This window comes from Chiloscyllium plagiosum, chromosome 45 (genome assembly GCF_004010195.1).
Source record: "Chiloscyllium plagiosum isolate BGI_BamShark_2017 chromosome 45, ASM401019v2, whole genome shotgun sequence".
In the NCBI taxonomy this organism is placed as follows: domain Eukaryota; kingdom Metazoa; phylum Chordata; class Chondrichthyes; order Orectolobiformes; family Hemiscylliidae; genus Chiloscyllium; species Chiloscyllium plagiosum.
In genome coordinates, this window is record NC_057754.1 from 2,643,952 (window position 1) to 2,667,576 (window position 23,625).

General features: G+C 49.3%; 1 protein-coding gene across 1 annotated transcript in view; it reads left to right on the forward strand.

Moving 5' to 3' along the window:
- LOC122543816 (pre-mRNA-processing factor 39-like) overlaps positions 1-23,625 on the forward strand; it is a 28,399-nt gene that overhangs the window by 2,546 nt on the left and 2,228 nt on the right. Inside the window, exons 2-13 of the mRNA XM_043682618.1 lie at positions 3,229-4,745; positions 8,274-8,399; positions 9,524-9,642; positions 11,013-11,180; positions 12,832-13,003; positions 13,589-13,696; positions 14,111-14,275; positions 14,705-14,831; positions 17,995-18,263; positions 20,556-20,740; positions 22,571-22,645; positions 23,355-23,508. Coding sequence (XP_043538553.1) covers positions 3,229-4,745; positions 8,274-8,399; positions 9,524-9,642; positions 11,013-11,180; positions 12,832-13,003; positions 13,589-13,696; positions 14,111-14,275; positions 14,705-14,831; positions 17,995-18,263; positions 20,556-20,740; positions 22,571-22,645; positions 23,355-23,508 — 3,185 coding nt within the window. The remainder of the gene's footprint in view (positions 1-3,228; positions 4,746-8,273; positions 8,400-9,523; positions 9,643-11,012; positions 11,181-12,831; positions 13,004-13,588; positions 13,697-14,110; positions 14,276-14,704; positions 14,832-17,994; positions 18,264-20,555; positions 20,741-22,570; positions 22,646-23,354; positions 23,509-23,625) is intronic.

Below are 23,625 nucleotides of genomic sequence, written 5' to 3' on the forward strand. Positions count from 1 at the left end.
AGATCCTGTTGTAATCTGAGGTAACCCTCTTCGCTGTCCACGACACCTCCAATTTTGGTGTCATCTGCAAACTTACTAACTGTACCTCTTGTGCTTGCATCCAAATCATTTATGTAAATGACAAAAAGTAGAGGGCCCAGCATTAATCCTTGTGGCACTCCACTGGTCACAGGCCTCCAGCCTGAAAAACAACCCTCCACCACCATCCTCTGTCTTCTACCTTTGAGCCAGTTCTGTATCCAAATGGCTAGTTCTCCCTGTATTCCGTGAGATCTAACTTTGCTAATCAGTTTCCCATGGGGCACCTTATCGAACGCCTTACTGAAGTCCATATAGATCACATCTACTGCTCTGCCCTCATCAATCTTCTTTGTTACTCCTGATTAGCAGGGATTAACCTCTGCCCCACATGTGTAACTAGCTCCTCACAGGCCCACAGAAGTGAATAGATGTAACACCCGCCCCACCGTCACCCTTCTGCTGTATACAGTGACAGAATTGTTGTGGTGTTGGAGGACACCATTCAGCCTACCATGGCTTAGTACTGTCTTCTTAAAAAAAAGATGATGCTGGAGAAATGCGGCAGGTCTGGCAGCTCCTATGGAGAAAGAGAAAAACAGAGTGGATGTATCGAGTCCAGTAACACACCTCTTCAGAATGACTTGATGCTATTCTCCTGCCTTTCCCCTTTGACTGTAAACATTTTTCTACCAATCATCTCAATTTCCTCCTGAACGCCTTGATTGTATCTACCTTCTCCACCACAACGTATTCTCACATTGCATTGTCAATTTTTGTGCAAAACCCAGTTTGTCCCCTCATACGTCATACCTTGCACTTCTCAGGAATCCTGCCTACACAGCTGTTGTATTCCAAGCATTGCTCAAAAGTCAAAAGAAAATAGAAACCAAAAGTCTCACTCTATTACTAATGGGTGTTTCCCTTAAGCTTAAAAATCAAGTTCCAGAAGAACAACCTTGAAAGCCTCATTATTTACCTTGATGGGCCACAAAACAAACAAAGTCCATACAAACTTATTCACTCTAAAGCTAGGCTTCAGAACTGTTTAAAAATAAATCATCGTGGCTACAGCATACTTAGGAGTTAATAATATACTTCAGGCACAGAAAACCCACAGGTTCAAACCAAACTCAAACTTAGGAAAGTTATTTTTAAAAAATAAATCTATGTACATAAATCACACAGTTTACATTCACAGTTGTCATGGAGGAGCAGAAGAAACTAATGGTCTGATGCAGCATTGAGGGGGTGCAATCCTGTTGGAAGGGTTGGGAAGGAGTCAGTACTGAGGCGATGGACAGTGTCAGAGGGCCAGTGCCAAGGGAGCTCCCCCATCAAAAGGCCACCTTTTGAGCTAGATAGAGGCTCCACCTGCATATTTGAGGTGGATGAGAAGGATCCCACTGTCACTATTTTTGAAGTGTAGTGTTGTTCCATGATGTATAGGGGCCAATTTGATCCCACAAACAGTATAATGATCTGGTCGTTACCACCTTGTTGCTTGTGTCACCTGTCTGTGTGCAAATTGAATGCCAGGTTCCTATGTTTCAAAACCAACTTCACTTTCAGTTACTTCACTGATTTGATTATAAAATGCTGTGGTGTTTGGTTATTGTGAAAGCTGCTGTGAAGCTGTCAGTTTTCCCCATAATGCTGGTGACGCTCTGTGAGTTATTAGTCTGTCACCAAAGCTCTTATTTTGAGGTGATAAATTCAGCTTTTTGTGTTAAGGGGATATCAGCCTCCCGTGTAGTCTTTGCCTTTAAAGGTTGCAGCACGTTCTGCCGACTGAGGTTCCATGAAGGTGAAAAATGTTGGAATAATCCCGCAAAACTTGATTTTCTTGCTTCAAGGCTTGAGCTACCTTCCCCAGGATTTGCACAGCTTGGAATTGGTCCTATTTTCAATTTCATTCACCAGCATTTCTGTAAAATCCCGATTGATTGTGACATCTTCCATAATCAAGTGTGACAGCTGTAGTACAATGACTACGTAGGCTGTTGTGCTATTCTTAGTTTACACTTCGTGTTTAATTTGATTCAACATAGCTTAAGTCTCTGTTGCTTGCATCCTAACTTGCTGAGTCCCACGCATCATTCTCCCTTGTAAAAGATGACCTACATTTGTGCAAAGTTAAGCAATCCTTTCTTTTAAAAAGCCTGCTTTTCAAATCCCTCTGTGAACTTGATCCATGCTGTCTCTGCAATTTCCTGTGGTGGAGGGGGGGGGGGGAGGCGAGCGGTGGGTATTCGTAGCGGATGGTGTTCACAAGCGATTGTTGTTGTCACTTCAGTATTTTCCCATGGTAGATTTTGGAACTGAACATTCTATGTCGGCAGCATGGAGCATCCTGAATATTTTCTTTGCACATGCAACCTGTTCTCGCTGTCGTTAACCCATCTGGAGCTGAGGCTTGCGACTATTTATCACTGCTGTTTACATACATGTGAGGTATTGCCTTTGGTAAGGCAAATCCGGTCTACACTTATACACTTAATGGTGAGGTCCTGGGGAGTGTTGCTGAACAAAGAGACCTTGGAGTGCAGTTTCATAGTTTCTTGAAAGTGGGGTCACAGGTAGACAGGATAGTGAAGAAGGCGTTTGGTATGTTTGCCTTTATTGGTCAGTGCATGAAGTAAAGGAGTTGGGATGTTGCAGCTGCACAGGACATTGGTGTTGGAAAGCTGTTGTGAAACTTGAAAGGGGTCAGAAAAGATTTCCGAGAATATTGCCAGAGTTGGAGGATTTGGGCGATAGGGAGAGGCTGAAGAGGCTGGAGCTGTTTTGCCTGGAGTGTCAGAGGCTCAGGGGGTGACCTTGCAGCATGGTTAGGGTGAATAGCCAAGGTCGTTTTCCCCAGGTAGTGGAGCCCAAAGTTAGAGGGTATAGGTTTAAGTTGAGAGGAGAAAGATATAAAAGGGACCTACGGGGCAACATTTTCACACAGTGGGTGGTACATACATGGAATAAGCTGCTAAAGGAAGTGGTGAAGGCTGTTATAATTACAACATTTAAAAGTCATCTGGATGGTTACATGAATAGGAAGGGTTTAGAGCAATTTGGGCCAAGTGCTGGCGAATGGGAGGATACTAATTTGGATGTCTAGTTGGCATGGACAAGTTGGACTGAAGGTTTTTTCCATGCTGTACGACTCAATGACTCTGCTTTGAGTCCGTGAGCATTAACGTTTTCCTTTTTGTTTTGCAGATGATGAGCAGAAACTATTCAACAAAAGCCGCCGCGGTGGGAGTAATCCGTGCATCACGCAGAATTTGCCCACTCGGGTTCTCGGCTTGCGTGTTGATGAGACTGCCGTGGAGGAGGCCTCTGCTGACAGCCCAAGCCCCTGTGACGGGGACACTGGAGAAGAATCAGCAGCCAGTACTCCAGCACCGAGTGACGGAGACACTGGAGAGGAGCTAGCGGCAGATTCCACTGCTGACACCGGGGAGGAGTCTGCAGCTGATTCTACTGGCCCTAGTGACGGAGACTCTGGGGAAGAATCAGCAGCTGATTCCACAGGACCCCACGACACACGAGAGGAGTCAGCCGCAGACTCCACCGGCCCGAGTGATGGTGACACTGGCGAGGAGTCCGCAGCAGACAGTCCTGCTCCCTGTAATATCGACAGGCTACTAGACACAGCAGCTGACTCCACCGGCCCAAGTGGTGGGGCCATTAGGGAGGAGACAGCTGCTGACAGTCCTGGCCCATGTGATACAGACAGTGTAGAGCAGGCAGCTGCAGGTAGTCCTGGTCCATGTGATGGGGACACTGTCGGCGAGACTGCTGCTGAAAGCCCTGGTCCCTGTGATACAGACACTATGCAGCAAGGCCCTGCAGGGAGTCCTGGTCCTTGTGATACGGACCCTGTGGGGGACGCGGCTGCTGACAGTCCTGGCCCCTGTGACACAGACACCATAGAACAAGGAGCTGCAGGTAGCCCCGGTCCCTGTGACACAGACACTGTCAGGGGGACAGCAGCAGGTAGCCCCGGTCCCTGTGACACCGACACTGGCGTGGAGACAGCTGCAGCTAGTCCTGGCCCATGTGATACGGACACTGTTGGGGAGTCAGCAGCTGACAGTCCAGGTCCCTGTGATGGAGACACGGTAGGGGGTATGACTGCAGATAGCCCTGGTCCCTGTGATACGGACACTGTAGGGGAGACAGCTGCTGACAGTCTCAGCCCACGTGACCGAAATGAAGTAGAGAAACTGGCTGCTGAAAGCCCACGTCCGTCTGGTGTTCAGAGCTCAGCCGGAGAGCTAGCTACAAGTCCCAACCCACCAAGTGACCAGGACACTGTGGCAGAGATGGAGATAGATGGACTGGGTATGGACAAGGAAACAGCCGAGGAATCACTGGTTGCCGAGTGCACGAACATAGACCATGGTCAGGACGCTTTGAGTGGACTGGCAGCTGACTCTTCGAGCAGTGCGACAGCGCTGGAGGCAGTGACCCTGCTCCCCGCGAGCACCAACGGTCCAGAACACGCAATGGACAAACTGATCCATCCTGACATTGCAGACTATATGGCGACGGAGAGCACCACTGACTGTCTGGATGCGTACGGGCAGGCCAGTGGTGATTATGGAGTCATAGAGACTGAGGACAGTGTCCCTCCGTACCCCACCGACTTTGAGAAGTATTGGAAAATAGTTGAGGACAATCCATATGATTTTACAGGATGGACATATGTCCTGCAATATGTGGAACAAGAGGTAAGGCAGTCGTTGTGTCGGTGTTACTGTGCTAGCATGCCTTCTATATCACTTGCCTTTTTTTCCCCTGGTGGTAAACTCCCAACAGCAGTTTAACTAAGAGAGCAAGTGGACAAGGGTCTCTCTGCTGTAGTTTTTTTTTCCCAACACCGGTATTTTTAGCAACACTTCTGTAATGTGATGCCTTCTGTGCAGTGAGGTGGGGCTCTAAAGTGCGAGAGTGATTTGACACCAGAACAAGTGGGGATCAGAGGCGGGTGTTTGGATTGCGACTGTCACTCAGTTCTGAAGCAGGGCCGGTGAGGGTGTGGATATAGTTTCACCTGATGTGAGTGTGTCCACCGACTTAACGTCAAACAGAGGAAAGTGAATTCAAAGCAAAGCAGTGTTGGAAAGACTTTGACAATCTCCTGCAGAGGGGAGACTGCGTGGGTCAGGGACTAGAGAATTTTGAGGTTGATGGGGCGCCTGCAGGACAGTGAAGGGATGTGACGGCAGGGACAGGGTCTTGGCACAGTCTAGCGTCTTGGTCAGAGGCATCCAGGATGAGTTGCAGGTTGTGTGGGAAGGAAATCAGGGGGCCAGCAAGAGAAACAGTGGTGTAGAGGTAATATGGGTTGACGAAAGACAACATAATCTTCACTGGAGGTGGAAATAGGTGGTAAGGATGTGGGATGAAGGTGCTCTCTCTGAGGTTGGAGTCATCTGGAGGAGGGTGAGGGTGTTTTTAGATTCGATTCCTGACCGTTTGGAAACAGGCCATTTGGCCCAACAAGTCCACACTGACCCTACGGAGAGTAATCCAACCCGACCCATTCCCCTGCCCTTTATTTATCCCGACTAATGCACCTAACACTATGGGCAATTTCCCATGGCTAATCCACTCTAACCTGCACATCTTTGGATTTGTGAGAGAAAACCGGAGCACCCAGAGGAAACCCACACAGACACGGGGATAATGTGCAAACTCCACACAGACAGTTGCCCAAACAGGAATTGAACCCGGGTCCCTGGCTCTGGGAGGCAGTAGTGCTAACTGCTGTGTCACTGTGTTACCCACAGAGGTTGAGAGGTGATATTTCTCATCCAGGCCAAGGAAAGCGATGGGACTGGATGGGTTACCAACTAATGCGATGTGTCTTGACAAGGTTCCACACAGGAGATTGCTGAATAAGATTAAGAGCCCATGATGTTAGGGGCAAGGTATTGGCATCAGTAGAGGATTGACTGACTGACAGAAGACAGGGAGTGTGGACAAAGGGGGATTTTTCAGGATGGCAGCAGGTGACTAGTGGGAATTCCACAGGAGTCCGTGTTGGAACTATGACTATTGGAAGGTGAGGTAGCTCAGTGGTTAGCATTGCTGCTTCCCAGCACCAGGGGCCCAGGTTCAATTCCAGCCTCAGGCGACTGTGTGGAGTTTGCACATTCTCCTCCTGTCTGCAGGGTTTCCTCTGGGTGGTCCAATTTCTCCTCTCAGTCCAAAGATGTGCAAGTTAGGTTAGTTGGCCATGCTAAAAAAAGATCCCATAGTGTCCTAGGATGTGTAGGTTAGCCATGATAAAAACCCAATGTGGGTTACAGGATGAAGATTTGGATGGGATGCTCTTCGGGGGGGGTCACTGCAGACTTGATGGGCCAAATCACCTCTTTCTGTGCTGTAGGGATTCTATATTTACATTACACATTAATATTCTGGACAGAGAAACTAAGGGCGTTGTTGTTAACTTTGGAGGTAATGCACAGAAGAGTGGAAGGATGGGTAGTGTTAGGGAAGTGGCGGCTTTGCAGAAGGACAGACCAGGAGAGTGGGCAATGAAGTGGCAGGTGGAATACAGTGTGGGGCAAGTGTGAGATTAGGCACTTCGGTCGGAACAATAGAGATGTAGACTGTCTTCTAAATCGGGAAAAGCTTCAGAAATCTGCAGCACCAAGGGACTTGCGAGTCCTGGTTCAGGATTCTCTTCCAGTTGACATGCAGGTTCATTTGGCAGTTAGGAAGGCAAATGCAATGTTAGTGTTCATTTTGAGAGGGCTAGAATATAAAAGCAAGGATGTACTGCTGAAGCTGTAGAAAGCTCTGGTCAGGCTGCATTTTGAATATTATGAGCAATTTTGGGCTCCTTCTGTAAGGAAGTTTATGCCTGCCTTGGTGGGGTTCCAGACGAAGCTCACCAGAATGATCCCGGGAATGAGGGGCGTGCTTGAGGACTCTGGGTCTGGTACTTGGTGGAGTTTAGAAGGCTGAGGGGGCAATCTGATTGATTGAAACTTCCAGAACACTGAGGGGCCTGGATAGAGAGGATGTGAAAAAGTTGTTTTCTCTCGTAGGAGAGGCAGGACCCAAAGGCACAGCCTCACAGTAAAGGGTCAACCTTTATGAGCAAATGAGGAGGGAGGGTGTCAAAGTCACAGCTGCAGAATGCTGTGGAGGCCGAGTCATTGAGTGTCTTAGGACTGAGGCCTAACAGTTCTCGATTTGCGAGAGGGTCAATAGTTAACAGGAGATGGCAGGAGCAAAGGTTTGAGAAACAGATCAGCCATGATCACATGGCGGAGCAGACTCAATGGCCAACTTCCGCTTCTATATTTTAGGCTCCTTGATCAAATGCACAATTGTGCCAGGGCAGAGCTGTATGGCTTCGTGGTAGGGGAGTGTCTGTCAATGGGTGTGAATCTGTAATAGGTTGGAGAAAAGGAAACACCATTGGCCGAGGGGAGAGAGCATTCAGTTGGTGGGTTGGTAGAGGAATGGGAGAGGATGCTTCCCCTGGCAGGGGTGAGGAAATGGACAGGCCTCTGTGCTGTCCTTTCAGCGAGGTTCCTTAATTAGTGAGTGATCAGCAGTGGGAGGGTGGAATACTATGGGACAGTCACTAGAGTTGTTTGTAGAGTTCAAGCCAATATCAAGGACTTGACCAAATGATCTAAGCTGATGCCCCCAGGGCCAGCACTAGGGGAGTGCTGCACTGTCGGAGCTGCTGTTTCCTAATGAGACTTTAAACTCTGGCTATATCAGGTGGGTGTAGAAAAGTCCCAACTGTATTTTTGAAGAAAATTAGAGTGTTTTCCACGGGTAGCCTGGCCAACTTTCTCACCTGGCCAACGTTCCTAACTGCTCGCTCTATGTTTATCTGGGGCCCACCTGTCCTCCTCCATCCCTTCAGGACAGGAATATTCCAAGACAAATGGGATTTGTGATCTCCATCCCCACCTTCAGTCACTGAGCCTGTCCCCACAGGAAAATGGCTGGGGCACCAAGGTCAGGTGACTTTCTCTTCTGCAGTTCCACTGTCATTGGCTCGTGTAGCTTCCCCAGAGAGTAGGTGCTCCCTCACTCCCTTGCCTGCTTCAGTTGCTGAGGCTATAGACGTGAATCCCAGCCGAGCAGGCAGGCAGAGAGCAGTGTATCCCAGGACTCCTGGCTTAGCAGGTTTGGCAATGTCTCTGACTGGAACGTAAGGTCGTGTGTCTCGGGGCGTGGTGCAGGACTGGGCTGCTCTCTTGTTCATTCTGGTCTTCTTTCAGAATCACATCTGGGCCGTGCGGAAGGCATTCGATGCGTTCTTCGCCCGCTATCCCTATTGTTATGGCTACTGGAAGAAATATGCCGACATAGAGAAGCGCCTGGGGTTCACCAAAGAGGCAGAGGAGGTGAGGGGACTGACGTGGGGAGCTTCGGGGGCTGCTGTTTCTTTTGGGTTATTTAAGCTGATAAATGTTGCTCGCATTCTACCGAGAGGAGATCCAGCTGACAGTTTCCCTGGAATTTGCCTATCTGTCAGATTACAGCTCGAGTCATCTGCTTGGATGTGATGACAGCTGCCAACTTGTGTCTGCAAAAAGTTAAATCATTGCCCATGCACATCTTGTGAAACAGATGTCCTTTTTGCTTGTCAGCATAGAGTAAACAGTAGAGATTGAGAGTGTGTATGAAAACTGTTTATCGTCCCTTCTCTCGCTCACCCAGAACACCAGTGTCTGCTCTCTCCACTCTGCGATGGTTTCTGCCTGAACAGCTCTCAGTAGCAGAGCACCCCCGAGATCCAGCAATTCACCGTGTGAATAATCTCTTCCTGATCCTGCTCCTTCCTCTGTCTTCTCTTTACGTTAATGACTGTATTACTGCCACCTTCCCAAGTTAATAGAAATCCGTGCAGGATGGTGGAGCTTCTTCACCGTTGGCACAAGCTCTGCTCATTAAACGTTCACAGGACAGGGGCAGCATAGCGTTAGATACAGAATAATTTTTTGTCTACTGAAAGTAAAAGCTGCTTCCATTCCTTTTTAAAGTGAAAGTAGAATTTTCTCTACACTGTTCCCATTAAAAAACCCCAGGACAGGGACAGCACAGCATTAGATACAGAACAGAGATACTGTTTCAATCAAACATCCACAGGACAGTTAATACACAAGGTTTAATACAGATTAATGCTCCCTCTAGTATTTTAAACAGAAAGTAAAGCTTTCTTGCAACTGTGTCCCCATCAAACTCTCCAAGAACAGGTACAGCTCTCTGTACCCTTTTAAAGTGTAAGAAAAGCTCTCAACACTGTCCCCATTAAAGTCCCAGGTCAGGTACAGGATGTGTTAGATACAGAGTAAAGCTCCCTTGTCGTTGTTCCCATCAAACACACATAGGACAGGGACAGCGTGGGGTTATTTACAGAATAAAGCTCCTTTCATGCTTCACTGTGCCTAGAGCCACGTTCTCTGAAACATACCATAATTCTCCCGATACATTCCGATAGTTGCAGCTTGCTGTTTTTCTGCTGCAGGTTTACCAGCGAGGACTCCAGTCCATCCCACTTAGTGTCGATCTTTGGGTTCACTACATCACATTCCTACAGGAGATCCTCGATGCTACCAATCCTGAAACTCCTGCTAAACTCCGGAGGTAAGCCCATGTCATCTGACTTTGAAGTGGACAGGGATGGGGGGAGTCTGTGCCTGGTGCCCAAACCTGAGTTGTTGTTTGTTTCTGAGCAAGCTGGATTATGACTGAACTGGTGTTATTTCAACCCCTTGTTTTTCAGCAAGGCTTCACGGAGATCCCAGGTTGTTGCAGCACACAGAATTGCAGAGGCAGGACAGGCATGTAAGATCACAGAATCTTTTGGGTGTGGGAAATTCCACCCCGGCTTAACAAACGGAAAATAAGGGATGGCAGCATTTGGTCAAAGAAGCAACAGCAAACTGCGGGCAGTCCTGTTTGGCAGCAGGTGGCTACGATCTGGCAGGCACTGTTTCCACGTCCAGGAGTGTCCCTTCTTCTTGGTTATCCTATTTGATTCACTGCCATTCACTACCATCTTAATGCGCAGCAGTCGTACTCTGAGCCTACGCGCCAACATTTGTGCTCCCCAAGGATTTGAAACTTGTCATCATGGTGAAAGTCTCTTTGTCCAACAATAGTTGTGCCATCTGCCGCGACCTTCATTCAGCTGGCCTCTCTTTCCACGGGCTGTGGTACCCTTCTCCAGGTCGACCAGCAGCACTCCCCATGTCTTGAGGAGCTGATAGGTTTGAGCTGCTGGCTGTGGACATAGCTGACGTTCCAACGAGGTGCTGAGAAAATGCAGCTTGCTCACAGGTGAAGATCAGGAGTATTCTCTGGCTGTCGTTGGCACCATCCTAAACTGATGAACCTGTCTGTGCTGATTGAGCGAGCTTTGCAGCGACCAGTTGGTTGCTGTGTCGCCACCTTTCCAGGGGCTGCATAAATGAAGGAAATAAGACTTGAATTCCTAGTCAATGGAAGGACGTTTTGAAGTGAAGACCCTGTTGTAATGGAGGCACTGCAACCAGTTGGCACACAGCAAGCTCTTGCAGGAGAAATGTTGGCCTCGGGACACCGGGTAGAATCCTCCCTCTCCGTGCATGGACACAACCACGCAGACTTACATACATACACACAGACCCATGCACACGCATGCGCACATACTCTCATGCACACTGACCCATGCACGTGCGCGTGTGCGCACACACGCAGGCACCAGCTGCTCTTCTACCAGTGCCTGTGGGAAGCCTTGCACCCAACCACATGGGACCTCAGTTTAATGTCTCATCTGAAAGGATACAGTAGAGTGATGTCCCTGAGCAACAGTGGAAACAGTCATTGAGATGGTGGGTAGGGAGTTCTTGATGTAATGCTCCTAATCAAGATTCATATTTATTGGCCTCTGTAGCCTGCACTGCTTTGGACTGTTGATGGATCCACTTGGGCTGTTTGTTTGTTTGTTTATTTATTTATGTATTTATTTGCAGTGTGTTTGAAATGGCGTTGGCTGCTGCTGGCACAGACTTCCGTTCTGACCGGCTCTGGGATCTATATGTGAACTGGGAGAAGGAGCAGGGTCAGCTGAAGGCTGTAACTGCCATTTATGACCGGGTGCTATCAATACCGACGCAATTGTACAGTCACCACTTTGAGAAGTAAGTAAAGGAAGGGCTCTTGCACGATTAATGCGCAGTGTTGTAAATTATGCTCACCGTTGATCCGGTAACCCGACTGGTGTCATAAAAATATATCCAGCACAGAAACCAGGAAACTTCCGTGTTTCTGCTTCACACAGGCCGCCTCCTACTCCTCCCCTCTGTCTCCCTTGCATTTATTTTTCCCTTCTATGTTTATCCAGCTTTCTCCCTAAATACATCAACATCTTTCACCTCAACCACTCCCTGTCTGTGTGTGTTCCACAGACTCTCTGCTCTGAACTTTCTCCTTAGTTGGAGATGATTGGGGGCCTGTTGGCTTTGCCAGCGATGCCCGTGTTGCATAAATGCATTTTTCTTTTTTGGTTAAAGAGAGGATGCTCCCTGGATTGGCTGTGTCAGTTTGGGAGCCAGTGACCGACAGGAAAAGACCCTCTTCACCATCCACCCCATCCCAAGCAATCGCCATGTTCTGTGCACCACGCTTGAACTCTTCCCGTCACCTGGTAGTGGAGATTTCCTGGGAGAGATGTGAAACCAAGTTTAAAATCCAGAGGCAATCAGAAGTGGACAATTCCCCTCTGACCCACTGCCTGGTTTACAACTGAAACTAGACCGGACGTTGCCATTAACCCTGAATTGTTTGTAAGTGTGTAATTGTGTACAAGTTGATTTGCAACCCTGCTGATAACTGGTCCAGTTCACTTGTGTAGCAGCAATGCATCCTCTCCCTGGCTCCAAATCAAACGAGCAGTTGCAAACGAGATGAGGCCAGAAGTTGTTTGTCCAGAGTTGCTCACATCGGCTGGGGCAGCAAGGTATTTGTTAAAGATCTGCCGTTGCAGCAGCAAATTAATGTCATGTCTCCCATGGAGACCCAGACTGCTTCAGGACATCTGGTTCCATCCCCCAAAGGATATTGGTAATTGGTTCACGCTACAGGAACAGTAGGCTCTGCCAAGACAGGGGAAAATGCTAGCCACACATCCCCGGCCTGATGCCTGCTGGGAGGGGTCCTGAGTGAGAGTCCATGCCTTTGGGAGTGAGCAGTGACTTTTTTTTCTTAATCCTGTGCTAACGTAGTGTTTTAGCACAGTAAAGCATCCTGAGGCTTGATCCCAAGAATAGTTATCAAACAAATCAACATTTGACATGCGAGATATTGGGGACGGATGACTTCAGACAAGGTCAAAGAGGTCAGTGTTTGGGACTGTCATGAGTGGAAGGAAGAGGCACGGAGATTTAGGAAATTCCAGAGTTTAGGGGTTGCGAGCAGCTGAAGGCGCAGCCACTAATAGAGCTGTTCAAACCAAGATGTTGGGAGGGTGTTCGCAAGACTGGAATTAAAGGAGTGCAGAGTTCTCTGGGTGGTGGTGGTGGTAGGCTGTGGAGGAATTGCAGAGACAGGGAGAGATGAGGGCATAACTGAGCATTTTAGCGTTGAAGTGTTGTCGGACCAGGAGCTCTTGTGGGTCGGTTCATGTAAGGAGCAACAATAAATGGGACTCTGTGCAAGTTAGGATGCCAGGCAGCAGGAGGTTGAAGGTGGAGGGGAACTGTCCCTCCTGCCTGTCGTCCAGACTTCACGCAGCGATGGTTTTACCCAAACCAGAGGCTGTCTCTAACTCCAGGTCTCTTGACTGTCATGCAGGTTTAAGGACCATGTGCAGAGCTACTCACCGAAGGACATCCTGTCCACTGACGAGTTCCTCAGACTGAGGTCAGAGGTCGTAAGCAACCTGGCGGCAGCTGAAACGGAGTGCGACGAGGGGCCCCCTGGAGATGACCCTCCGCCCGGTGTGGGGACCACCGATGAGGAGAAGGTGACCCGTTCAAATTTGTTTTTCCTCACTGGAGGTTTATTTACGTGACTTGGCCCGTTTCCCAACCTCGTGAAGCTGGTATGTCAGTCCTTTGTGATCAAACCTGAGGTGGTGGGCAGAATGAGCTGATGGTGATTGCAGATCTGCTGCTGGTAGTTGTTGCTGGAATGCGTGGTGATGGCAGGATCATAGCTGACAGTTGACAAGGAGCCCAAGGGTGGGGAGTTGTCACTTGGACGATGGGTTGACGCTCTCTGGATCGTAGTACAGCAAGACTTGTCCTCCTTGAGACAGTGTTGCTCCGTAGGTTTAAAGGCTTGCAGCAGGCCCCAGGAATGTTAGCAGCTCCTGCTCATCCTGACCCAGGGGCAGTGCTGTGATCATTAACTTTCCTCACTGTGTGTTTGACTCAGTTCCCCCCCCTCACCTTCCTGTGGGCTGCTGCTTTAGCAGAAACCAGACCGACCATCCTTGGTGTTGCATGGGTAGGGGGGAGGGTTCTTTCTCAGGTTTATTTACAGGTCTGCCATTTTGCAGCCCTAATTTCACTGACCAGTTTCCTATCACTATAACCTTCCCTCCCAGGCTGACACCGAGCTGGAGAAGATCCGAGCCCACCTGGCAGCCACTCGGCATGAGATGTACCTGCTGAATGAGGAGGAAGTTAGCAAGAGGTGGAATTTCGAGGAGGCGGTAAGGATGCACCCACTGCCCGGTGTGTAACTTGCTCACCCTAGCTCAGATTGACAGTGCTCTGTGCTTCCAGGGTGGGCAACCGTTAGGCAACCTGCCCACTCTGTTCATTTTGGAGAGTCAACTCACTGCCTGCCCACCCGTCTGTCTCTCTCTCTGTCCCTGCCCGCCTGTCTGTCTCTGCCTGCCCGCCCGCCCGTCTCTGCTTGCCCGCCTCTCTGTCTCTCTGCCCCCCTTTGAAGGGCAGAGCCTAAGAATTGTTCAGAAAATATGTGAACCCTGAAGAATCTACATAAATTACATTCGGTTGGAATAGTTTAAGGAAGGGGGGATGTGCACGAGGCTAGAATTGGGTGAGTGTGGAGTTTTCTGTTCCCTCATCTGCTGCTGGTTATTCTGTCACCCTGCCCTCAGATTAAGCGGCCATACTTCCACGTCAAGCCCCTCGAGAGAGTGCAGCTGAAAAACTGGAAGGACTACCTGGATTTTGAGATTGCCAGTGGCACTAATGAGCGGGTTCTGGTATTGTTCGAGCGCTGTATGATCGCCTGTGCTCTGTACGAGGACTTCTGGATTAAGGTGAAGCCCCCTTTTCTCAGATGCTTGCACCCGGGGGGGTCACCCCTCCCCGGCTGTTCTGCAGATCTTACCCGATCGGCAGCTTCTTGTGTTTTTTGTTCCTTTTTGAAGTTTTGTGTTTGTTGGTTTATTTTTTTTGTTTTTGCAAGCGTTCCAACAAAAAAAAATTTCACATTTTACTTTGATGATCTGACTTCTAACATAATCTTTTAATTCCATTGCTGTTTTATCTGCACGTGTTGCTTCAAACTAAAGAAGTTAAGGGATTGCTGAAGAAATGTATAAGCGTGTTATCACTGTGAGTGCCCCCTCCAGTTCTCAATAAGCTGTACCATGATGCCTTTTTATTTTTTAACACCGGCGCCCAGTGCGTCGGAGCAGTTGATCTTGTTTGCCTTCATCCCCTTTCCGACTTCCTTCTGCCTGCAGTATGCCAAATACCTGGAGAACCACAGCGTCGAGGGAGTCCGCAACGTTTTCCAGAGGGCCTGCATGGTCCACCTGCCCAAGAAGCCCACCCTGCACCTGCTGTGGGCCGCCTTTGAGGAACAGCAAGGTGAGGACCCACCCGGTCACTCCCCGGTGGCGGCGTTGTGAGGAGAGGCTGCGTAGGCTGGGGCTGTTTCCCAGGACCATCGGAGGTGACCTCTATAGAGGTTTATAAAATCGTGAGGTTGGGGGGGGGGCCACAAATAGGATGATTAGCCAAAGTCTTTTCCCAGGGTCGGGAGAGTCCATAACTAGAGGGTGTAGGTTTAAGGTGAGGGGTAGGGGAAAGGGACCTAGGGGGCAGCTTACTCACCAAAATGTATGGAATGAGCTGCCAGAGGAAGTGGTGGAGGCTGGTTCAATGATAGTATTTAAAAGGCATCTAGGTGGGTATGTGAATAGGAAGGGTGAAGAGGGATATGGGCCGGGTGCTGGCAAATGGGACTAGATTGATTTTAGAATATCTGGTCGGCATGGACGAGTTGGACCGAAGGGTCTGTTTCTGTGCTGTACATCTCTGACTCTTAAAAATGTCGATAGTAGTCATGATTTGGACATGCCAGTGTTGGACTGGGGTGTACGTAGTTACAAATCACACAACACCGGATTATAGTCCAACAGGTTTAATTGGAAGCACTAGCTTTTGGAACGCCGCTCCGACCACCTGATGAAGGAGCAGCGCTTCGAAAGCCAGTGCTTCCAATTAAACCTGTTGGACTATAACCTGGTGTTGTGTGATTTGTAACTTTGACTCTTAAAAATGCCTCCCCCTCCCCCTCCTATTACATATTGGCAGAGACAGAAGCCTGTCTAAATACTCTGGTTCAGATTTAAACAGCTATTAATCTGTGGTTGAGTTTAGTTAGTCTCTGAGGGTAGCCATGAAATTTTCCTCCAATGTTATAAAATCCTGCTTCCTTTACTGATCTCCTCTGAGGAAAGAAATCTGCTGCCGGTAACTGGTCTGGCCTACCTGTGACTCCTGACTCTCGGAAATATGGTCAACTCTTAACCACCATCTGAAATGGCTGAGCAAATAGCTCCGTTCAAGGGGCAATTAGGGATGGGTGGCAAATACTTGCTCTGTCAACAATGTCAAGGTCGCACAACAGAGTAAGAAGGTGACTGAGAAATAGCTACTGTACACAGTGTGCACTGTAAATCTACAGAAGTCATTAAAGATAGTGGAATGAGAGAGCTGGTATTTACACACACAGTATATCAGGCTTGTTAATATAAGCATCGCATACAACAGCAGGGAGGTTATATTGAGCTTATACAAGACTGTTTGGACCAAGGCTAGAGTGGTGTGCCACATCGTATCAGATGAACGTTAACACCTTGGAGAGAGTATGGAAGAGGTTTGAGGGTAGATTGGGAAATTGGGACTGTTGTCTTTAGGGAGGAGGTTTGATAGAAGTCTGGACAGTGGGCTGGAGGTGAGTAAAATGGTCAGAAACCATGGGGCACAGTTCAAAAGTGTTGTGCAAAAGAAGTACCTATGGTGAAGAAAGTGTCTGTTTTTCACGCAGTGAGTGGGTAGGGTTTGGAAGTGTAGAGGAGGCAGGTTAAGCTGAGCCATTCAAGAGGGCTTTGAATGGTTATTACAGTGGGCAGGGTTGGTGCGGCTGAAGCCAAGAGTTTGGCTCTAAGTTCAAACGTGCAGAAACCTAGTATGGTCACCATGGGCTGAATGGCTACCCTGTGCCTCGGTTCAGTGAAATCTTACTGGGGCAATTATTTCATCCATTCATCATGTATATCTGGAGAGGATACAAGCCTAACCGATGCAATCTGTCTTCATAATTATGTCATTTGACCATTTTGCCCCCAATGGATGTCACCCCCGCCAGTTTACACTGCCACAGCTGTCTCTCGGGTAAGGAATTCCAAAGATTCGGAAGCCTCTAAGTGAAGCAATTCTTCCTCAAACTGACAGCTCCTCATTCTGAGCCCCCTCCTATTTGTAGACCCTTCAGTCGGGGAGAAGGAGGAAGATGCACCCTCTCCATCCTCCCTCCTGTCGAACATACTTCATAATCTGATGTAATCATCTCACTCTGATTTGAATATAAGCTCATTGTACTCAACCTGTCCTGGTAAGAAGGCCTGTTCAGGGAGCTATATTAATCACCGTTTCAGTGTTGGTATGTGTGGGGGAGGGGGGGGGGGGGGGACAGTCATGGGATTGAACTTTGAGAGCCAACCAGACAAAGTGAGGGTAGTTAATCAAGCTAATGGAGCTGAACTGGCAGGCACTCCAGAATGGAGACAGGAACCATAAATGCAGAGGCATTACACAGGATGTGAGTTCAGCAAAAAAAAAGATTAACACGAGGCCATTGTATCCCTTTTAATAACAGTTCAGTCCGTTTGCTTCAGTGCACACTATGTCTAAACAGTTCCACCTCGATTTGTTACACAGTTTCGGGTCAGGCCGTGCTGTTGCAAAGTCCTTTCTGAGGCAACCCACAATCTGTGACGGTTGACCGCTGGGCTAGAAACGTGTGAATCACACAAAATGAAAGTCTCAACCTGCTGCAGACAAGACGAGAGAACCCCATCGAGGATTCTCGAGACCAGTGGCCCTTTTTTTTTATCACGGGAGTTAATGGCCTGCCTGACCTTGGGGGAGCTTGTCAACCAGGCTCGCTGTTTGCAAGGTGTTTGGTATTGTCCCTGAGTTGGCTGAAGCAACTGAGGGGCAGGCGCTTTGAGCGGGATTCACCTGTTCAGAACTGCAGCTCTCACCAAGGGATGGGTACGAGGCCAGGCTAGCAACCAGTGAGCAGCTTCCGTGGGTGTCAGCTGGGTGAGCAGTCAAGGCCCAAGGTGGCTGTCACAGAGAGCTCTCAACATGTCAAGCTCAGACCCAGCTTCTTATGTTTAACGGGGAAGGTGTATAGAAGTCCGAGCGGGAAGGGGTGACCGGTCTGTTATGCGGGGAGTACAAGGAGGGTGAAGGTGGTACGAGTGAGGATTGTGGGGGGGGGGGGGGGGGGGTGGTGTGAGATTTAAAATGCGAGGAGAAGGAAGTTTACAAAGTCTCTCTGATACTCCACAATACTGACTTGGTGTACAGCTGGAGAAAGGGATTGATGGGCTTGACGATGGGGAGGCCCCTCAGAAATGTGACACGCTTCTGCCTCTGCTGGAAGCTGGTTTGTGCATCAGCTGTATCTTGCCATTTTCCTTCAGCCCTCCCTGACTGATACGGAATTCTGCCCTAGGTGACCTGGAGGAAGCCCGCCGAATCCTCAAGTCCTTCCAGATGGTAGTGCCAGGGCTGGCCATGGTGCTGCTGCGGCGCGTGAGCCTGGAGCGTCGCTGCGGGCACCTGGACCAGGCAGAAGAACTCCTGCGTGAGGCCATTGAACAGCACAGGGGCACCACCCTGGCCTCCTTCTTCTCCATCAAGCTAGCCCGGCAACTCCTGAAAGTCCAGAAGAACATGGCAAAGGCCCGGAAGGTGCTGCTGGAGGCTATCGAGGGAGACAAGGTGAGGGAGATGGGGAGAGGTTGGTTAGGATAGATGCTGTGTTCCAAAGTGATGAATCCTATCATGGTACATCACAAAATGAGGCTCTTCGCCCCATCGTACCTGTGCTAGCTCTCTGCATGACCTATTCAATTAGTCTCGCTCCCCTGTTGCTTCCCCTAGATTCTCAAGTTTATTCCCTTCCAACCATCTATTGAATTCCCTTTTGAAAGCTGCTGTCTTTATTACTTCAGTTTGAGGAATGTTCTTACTTGGTGCTCTGTCAGGATGTCACAGGGATGCTTCCTCCTTTTTGGAAGAACCCAAATCTAGCCGTTACTCTTGGAAAAATAAGGAGATCCCCCATTTAAAGCGAGAGACAGTGGCATGTGAGTCTTTGGAGCTCCTATTCAAAAGGTGGGGGAAGCAGAGAGCTTCGTTAATTGTGGCAGTACTCATGGATGTTCCAGGTTGATAAAAGGCACTATACAAATGCAAGTTTTTCTTCTGTGGTAATTGCGTTGCACAGTATCATGCCCATCACCTACATGTGGCCCAAGTGGGCAGCTTCGTTAGCTTGCCGAAGGAGATACAGAAGAAAACCTGAAGCTGATTTAATTGAAGCTGGTTAGGTAGAAGTCAGCAGAGTTCCTCCAGATCATGAGAGGGATTTCGACAGGGGAACTGAGCAAAGTTGGGCCCCGGTTGAAGATTAACGACTGAAGAACTGGTGGAGGGCGTGTAGTCAGCAGAAACAGGTTTTTATTTTACCCAGCCGGTGGTGAGTAGCTGAAATTCTGAGAGCTGTGTTTGTGGCCAGCCCCACTGCTGCTTTGAGCACTGCACGTTGATGGATAACATTGGAACACTTGGGGGAAGCAGTGGTGTCACAATAATAACACTGGCTAGTAATTCAGGGCCCCGGGCTGATGTTCTGGCTGGAGATTTGAGTTTGAGTCCCACCAGAGAGATGGTGAAATTTGAATCCAGCAAAACAAAAGGCTAACCTAATGGTGACTGTGAAAACATTGTCAATTCTTGGAAGAACCCATCTGGTTCACTGATGTCCTCTCGGGAAGGAAGTCTGAAGTCCTTGTCTGGTTTAACCTATCGGTGACTCCAAACCCACGGTGATGTGGACAATAAATGCTGGCCTAGCTAGTGACCCCCACATCCAACCAACAAATCTACTGCGAAATTCCTGTATCAGCCAAGTGCCGTTTACAAATAATTACAACCGCTCCCACTGTTACAGGACATCCAGTTAACAGGAATGACCCTGTTACTCCTGATAAGATCTGTGAAGGGAAATGTTGTTCAGCATCTATCCCGAGGACTGTTTATGCAATAACAAGGGCTTCCACTGAGTATTTAAAACACTAACATTGAAATGCTGACTCTGTGGGTTTCAGACCATCGACTGTGTTTATTTCCTGACACGTTGCACATTAAAGTGGAACCGTGTTTTCCCGTCCGGAACACTTGTCAAAGCTGTCTTCCTGTTCCGGTCACTTGATGCTGTTGTGATTGGGTTGCAGGTATACATTGCGGGTGGATTCCCATGCCCGTCTTTTTAAGATTTAGATTTTACTGTCATGTTTACTCCTGTTCAAGAGTACAGTGAAAAGTATATAATGTCGCCACACCTGGTGCCATCTTAGTACAAAGGCGCCTGGGTACCAGAACACTTGGGTACAAAGTATTAAAAGAAACAAAGTTTGAATAATTAAGCATTACCTTCATAAAGTAAGTAGAAAAATAAAGAAATAAGATAATAGATAGCAATTGTAATGTAGTGTCCCATCTCCTGTACAGGAGAAATACTCCAATTCCCAAACTGGAATGATAGGCAAAGCTGCATTTAGAGGGGTTTTTATTTTTGCAAATTGGATGAAGGTATACTGGGCCTAGCTCGATGGGTTGAGTTGCCGCACGCTAAACTCTGAAGCTCCTACACCAGCTGGCACTGGCGGCTAGAATCCATCTCTCCCAGTTCCAGGTTAAGGAGAGCAAAGTATCCCTGGGGATCAAATTCTGGTGGTTTCCACCAAAGTGTCAGCTCCTTGGGAGCTGGCTGTCCAGTTGGGACAGTCTGCCTGTGCTATTGTTAAGTGCATTTTCTCCATGCAGGCTGGTGTGAGGTGGTAGCCACCTTGGCAGTGTATTCTAGCACATTTTCGGCCTGTGTGTGTGGTGAAGGAGGGGGAATGCCTTGTATGTTCCTTTGTGAGTTGGGGGGGGGGGGGGGGGGGGGAGAGATGATAGTTTTGCAGTAGCTGCCTCCCTCTGATGCAGAGCCTTTGGCCTCAGCAGGACAACCCCAAGCTGTACCTCAACCTGTTGGAGCTGGAGTTCAGCAGTGACATCCGCGTGAATGAGGGCAACATCTTGGGCTGCTTCGAGCAAGTGCTGGTCAGCTCTCTCCCCCTCGAAACCAAAATTGTCTTCTCCCAGCGGAGAGTCGAATTCCTGGAGGATTTTGGCTGCAACGTACAGAGGTGGGTGTCACCGTTTGGTATCGGCGGTGGTGGGGGGGCACGAAATCTCTGTGCTGTCGGATCTGTAAGAAAAGCACATGCTGCGCCTCCTGCACTCCGGAATATCTCAAATTCCGAAAGCGTAGGAGAATATTTCCACTCAGAATGGGGAGACCAGAAGGGTGGTGGGGGGCATCAATATCAGACAGTCAAAGGCCAGTGGAGGGGGATAAAGAGGCTGGGAGCAGGACTCAAGCAGGATGCAGATAGCCCTATCTGTGCTGGATGCTTGATTGTGGATCAGTCATTGCCCACACTGACAATTGAGTGTCTCACTGCCAGCCCACACACTCTGTCTCAGGCTGATTGGAATATTTAATCCCCCTCACCAGTACTCCAAACCACTCTCCCTTCCATAAAGGCTCCCCTACCCTTCTTTTTGACTGGCGTACAGAGGAACTTCGATTATCCAAAGGAGATCTTGAAGTCCCGATAGAAACATCACATCAAAGACGTGTTTCCAACACTGATCGCGTCTTTTGTTTATCGTGATTAAACAGGCACCGTCTCCAAATGACTGACCCTCCACTCTCTCGCTGTGTCTCCCCCAGCCCACACACACACACATTCCCTGCAGTTCTGCAGAGGGGTGTAACCTAAGCCCCGCCCCCTTCCCCAGATAATCTCTCTCAAGTTGTATTGTACAGGGCAGAGTGGAACCTGTCAAAAAGTTGCAGTAAAAAGCGGTGTGTGTGCACGTGCGCACGCTACTTGGAGACTGACCCCACACAGGCAGCTGCAGCAGTCTTGTTGGTGTACAGTCCAACTGCCCAGGAGAGGGGCGGGGTGGCCGCATGGCCAGGGGGGGAGCAATGTTGAATGGGGTTGGGAAAGGCAGGTAGGGGAATGGGGTTGGGGGGCGGGGGCTCATGTGTCTCATCACCTCAATTAGATTAGATTAGATTACTTACAGTGTGGAAACAGGCCCTTCGGCCCAACAAGTCCACACCGCCCCGCCGAAGCGCAACCCACCCATACCCCTACATTTACCCCTTACCTAACACTACGGGCAATTTAGCATGGCCAATGTTTGCACGTTCTCCCCGTGTCTGCGTGGGTTTCCTCCGGGTGCTCCAGTTTCCTCCCACAGTCCAAAGATGTGCAGGCTAGGTGAATTGGCCATGCTAAATTGCCCATAGTGTTAGGTATGGGGTAAATGTAGGGGTATGGGTGGGTTGCGCTTCGGCGGGTCGGTGTGGACTTGTTAGGCTGAAGGGCCTGTTTCCACACTGTAATGTAAAGCCCCAGAGGAAAGGCATTTAATTGATTAACCAAATAATCGATTATGCAAACGAAATAGTGCCCGTCCACCTCATTCGGATATTCGAGGTGCCCCTGTCTTAATATGACTGGTCGTGACTGTGTTCCTTAACATTGAGTGCATTGGGTCTTTCGAATGTCAAGGGCGTCCCATTCAGACTGGATTCTTTATTGTGAGAGGGCACTCACAGTGGTTCCCTACCTGTCTACCATACCAGGACCCCCTTGAATATCCGCCTGGCTGCACTGTCAGAAGTCAGTCCTTTTTCCGCTCTGCAGGCTGGTGATGCCTGCTACCTTCGGCCAAGATTAGAAAGAGCTGGGCTGTTAACAACTGGGGATCTGAGGTTTGAGACTATTAAACAACTATTTCAGCTTCTCTCTCGGAAGCGGTGAGTGATTTAGCCCCTTCACTAGCTACAGACTACAACCTGAGTGTGTCTGCTGTATCCCATTGTCAGAGCCTGATTTAGTGTCCCATGTGTTTGTTCTCCTCCTCCCCATCTCCTGTCCCCCCTCCCCCAACTACAGTTTGTTACACGCTTATGATGAGCATCAGAAACTCCTCAAGCAGAACTCCAGTAAGAAGCGAGCAGCTGAGAACGGGTGAGTGCTAGCTGATTGTTTGTTTGATTTCGCTGCCTTTGCAGAGTGTCACTCGCTGCTCCTGGCCTACTGTCTGTTTGCAATGTGAGGGAGCAGTCAGCCTTTCAAGAGTTGGCAGAGAGTGCCCTGATCCCATTGAGTTGAGCATGAAACAACAGTGCACACTTTTGGTGTTCCTGAAGGCATCGCGTCCCTGCCCCTTGCAGACAACAGCGTATTTACCATATTCTGCTAAATCTGCGTTGATCAAATTGTCTCCTTTTAATATTGGTTGAGGTATCACATGCAGAATCAGTCCTCCGGACTCCAGTCTCTTGACTGAGCCCTGGTCCTCCCAGCAGTGCAGCGCCCCTTTGGGGGGGGCTCTCTGGTCCTCTCAGTGCGGTGCCCCTCAGGGAGGGGCCCCTGGTTCTTCCAGCAACGCCCCCCCCCCCCCCCCCCCAGGGCCCAGTGTAAGTCTTGCTGGACCTGGATTTTGTGCAGAAGGCCCCTCCTCTGTGTATAAGAGGTAAACCTCTCCAGTTGTACACAATGGGATGCAGGTTAGTGGGGAATGGGGGAGTGGGCTGGGGGTGTGGGTTCACGAGGGCACAAAGTGGCCAAGATCTCCAAGCCCATGAGTCATCCCTTCACGGACAGGAGTCTGCCACGGACCCTCTCCCCGAGAACACTGATGTGTTTGTTGATGATGTAACCCTTGGCTCTGCAGCACTGAGGAACTCGAGGAGAAGCGAGCGAGGATGGACGATGCCTCCACAATCAGCACAGCAAGCACTGCCACGACCAGCACCAGCTCCACTGCCCTCATGAGTGGCGATGTGACCAGCAGTCAGGCAGCATACAACTACAGCGCGTGGTATCAGGTACAGCTCTATCTGTCCACCCCCTCACCCCCCAGAATTTCCCTGTCCCCTCAACACACTCCCCCCCCCCCCCCTCTCTTTCAGGCAGCAAACAGGAGCCTTTCTGGTCAGCCTGAA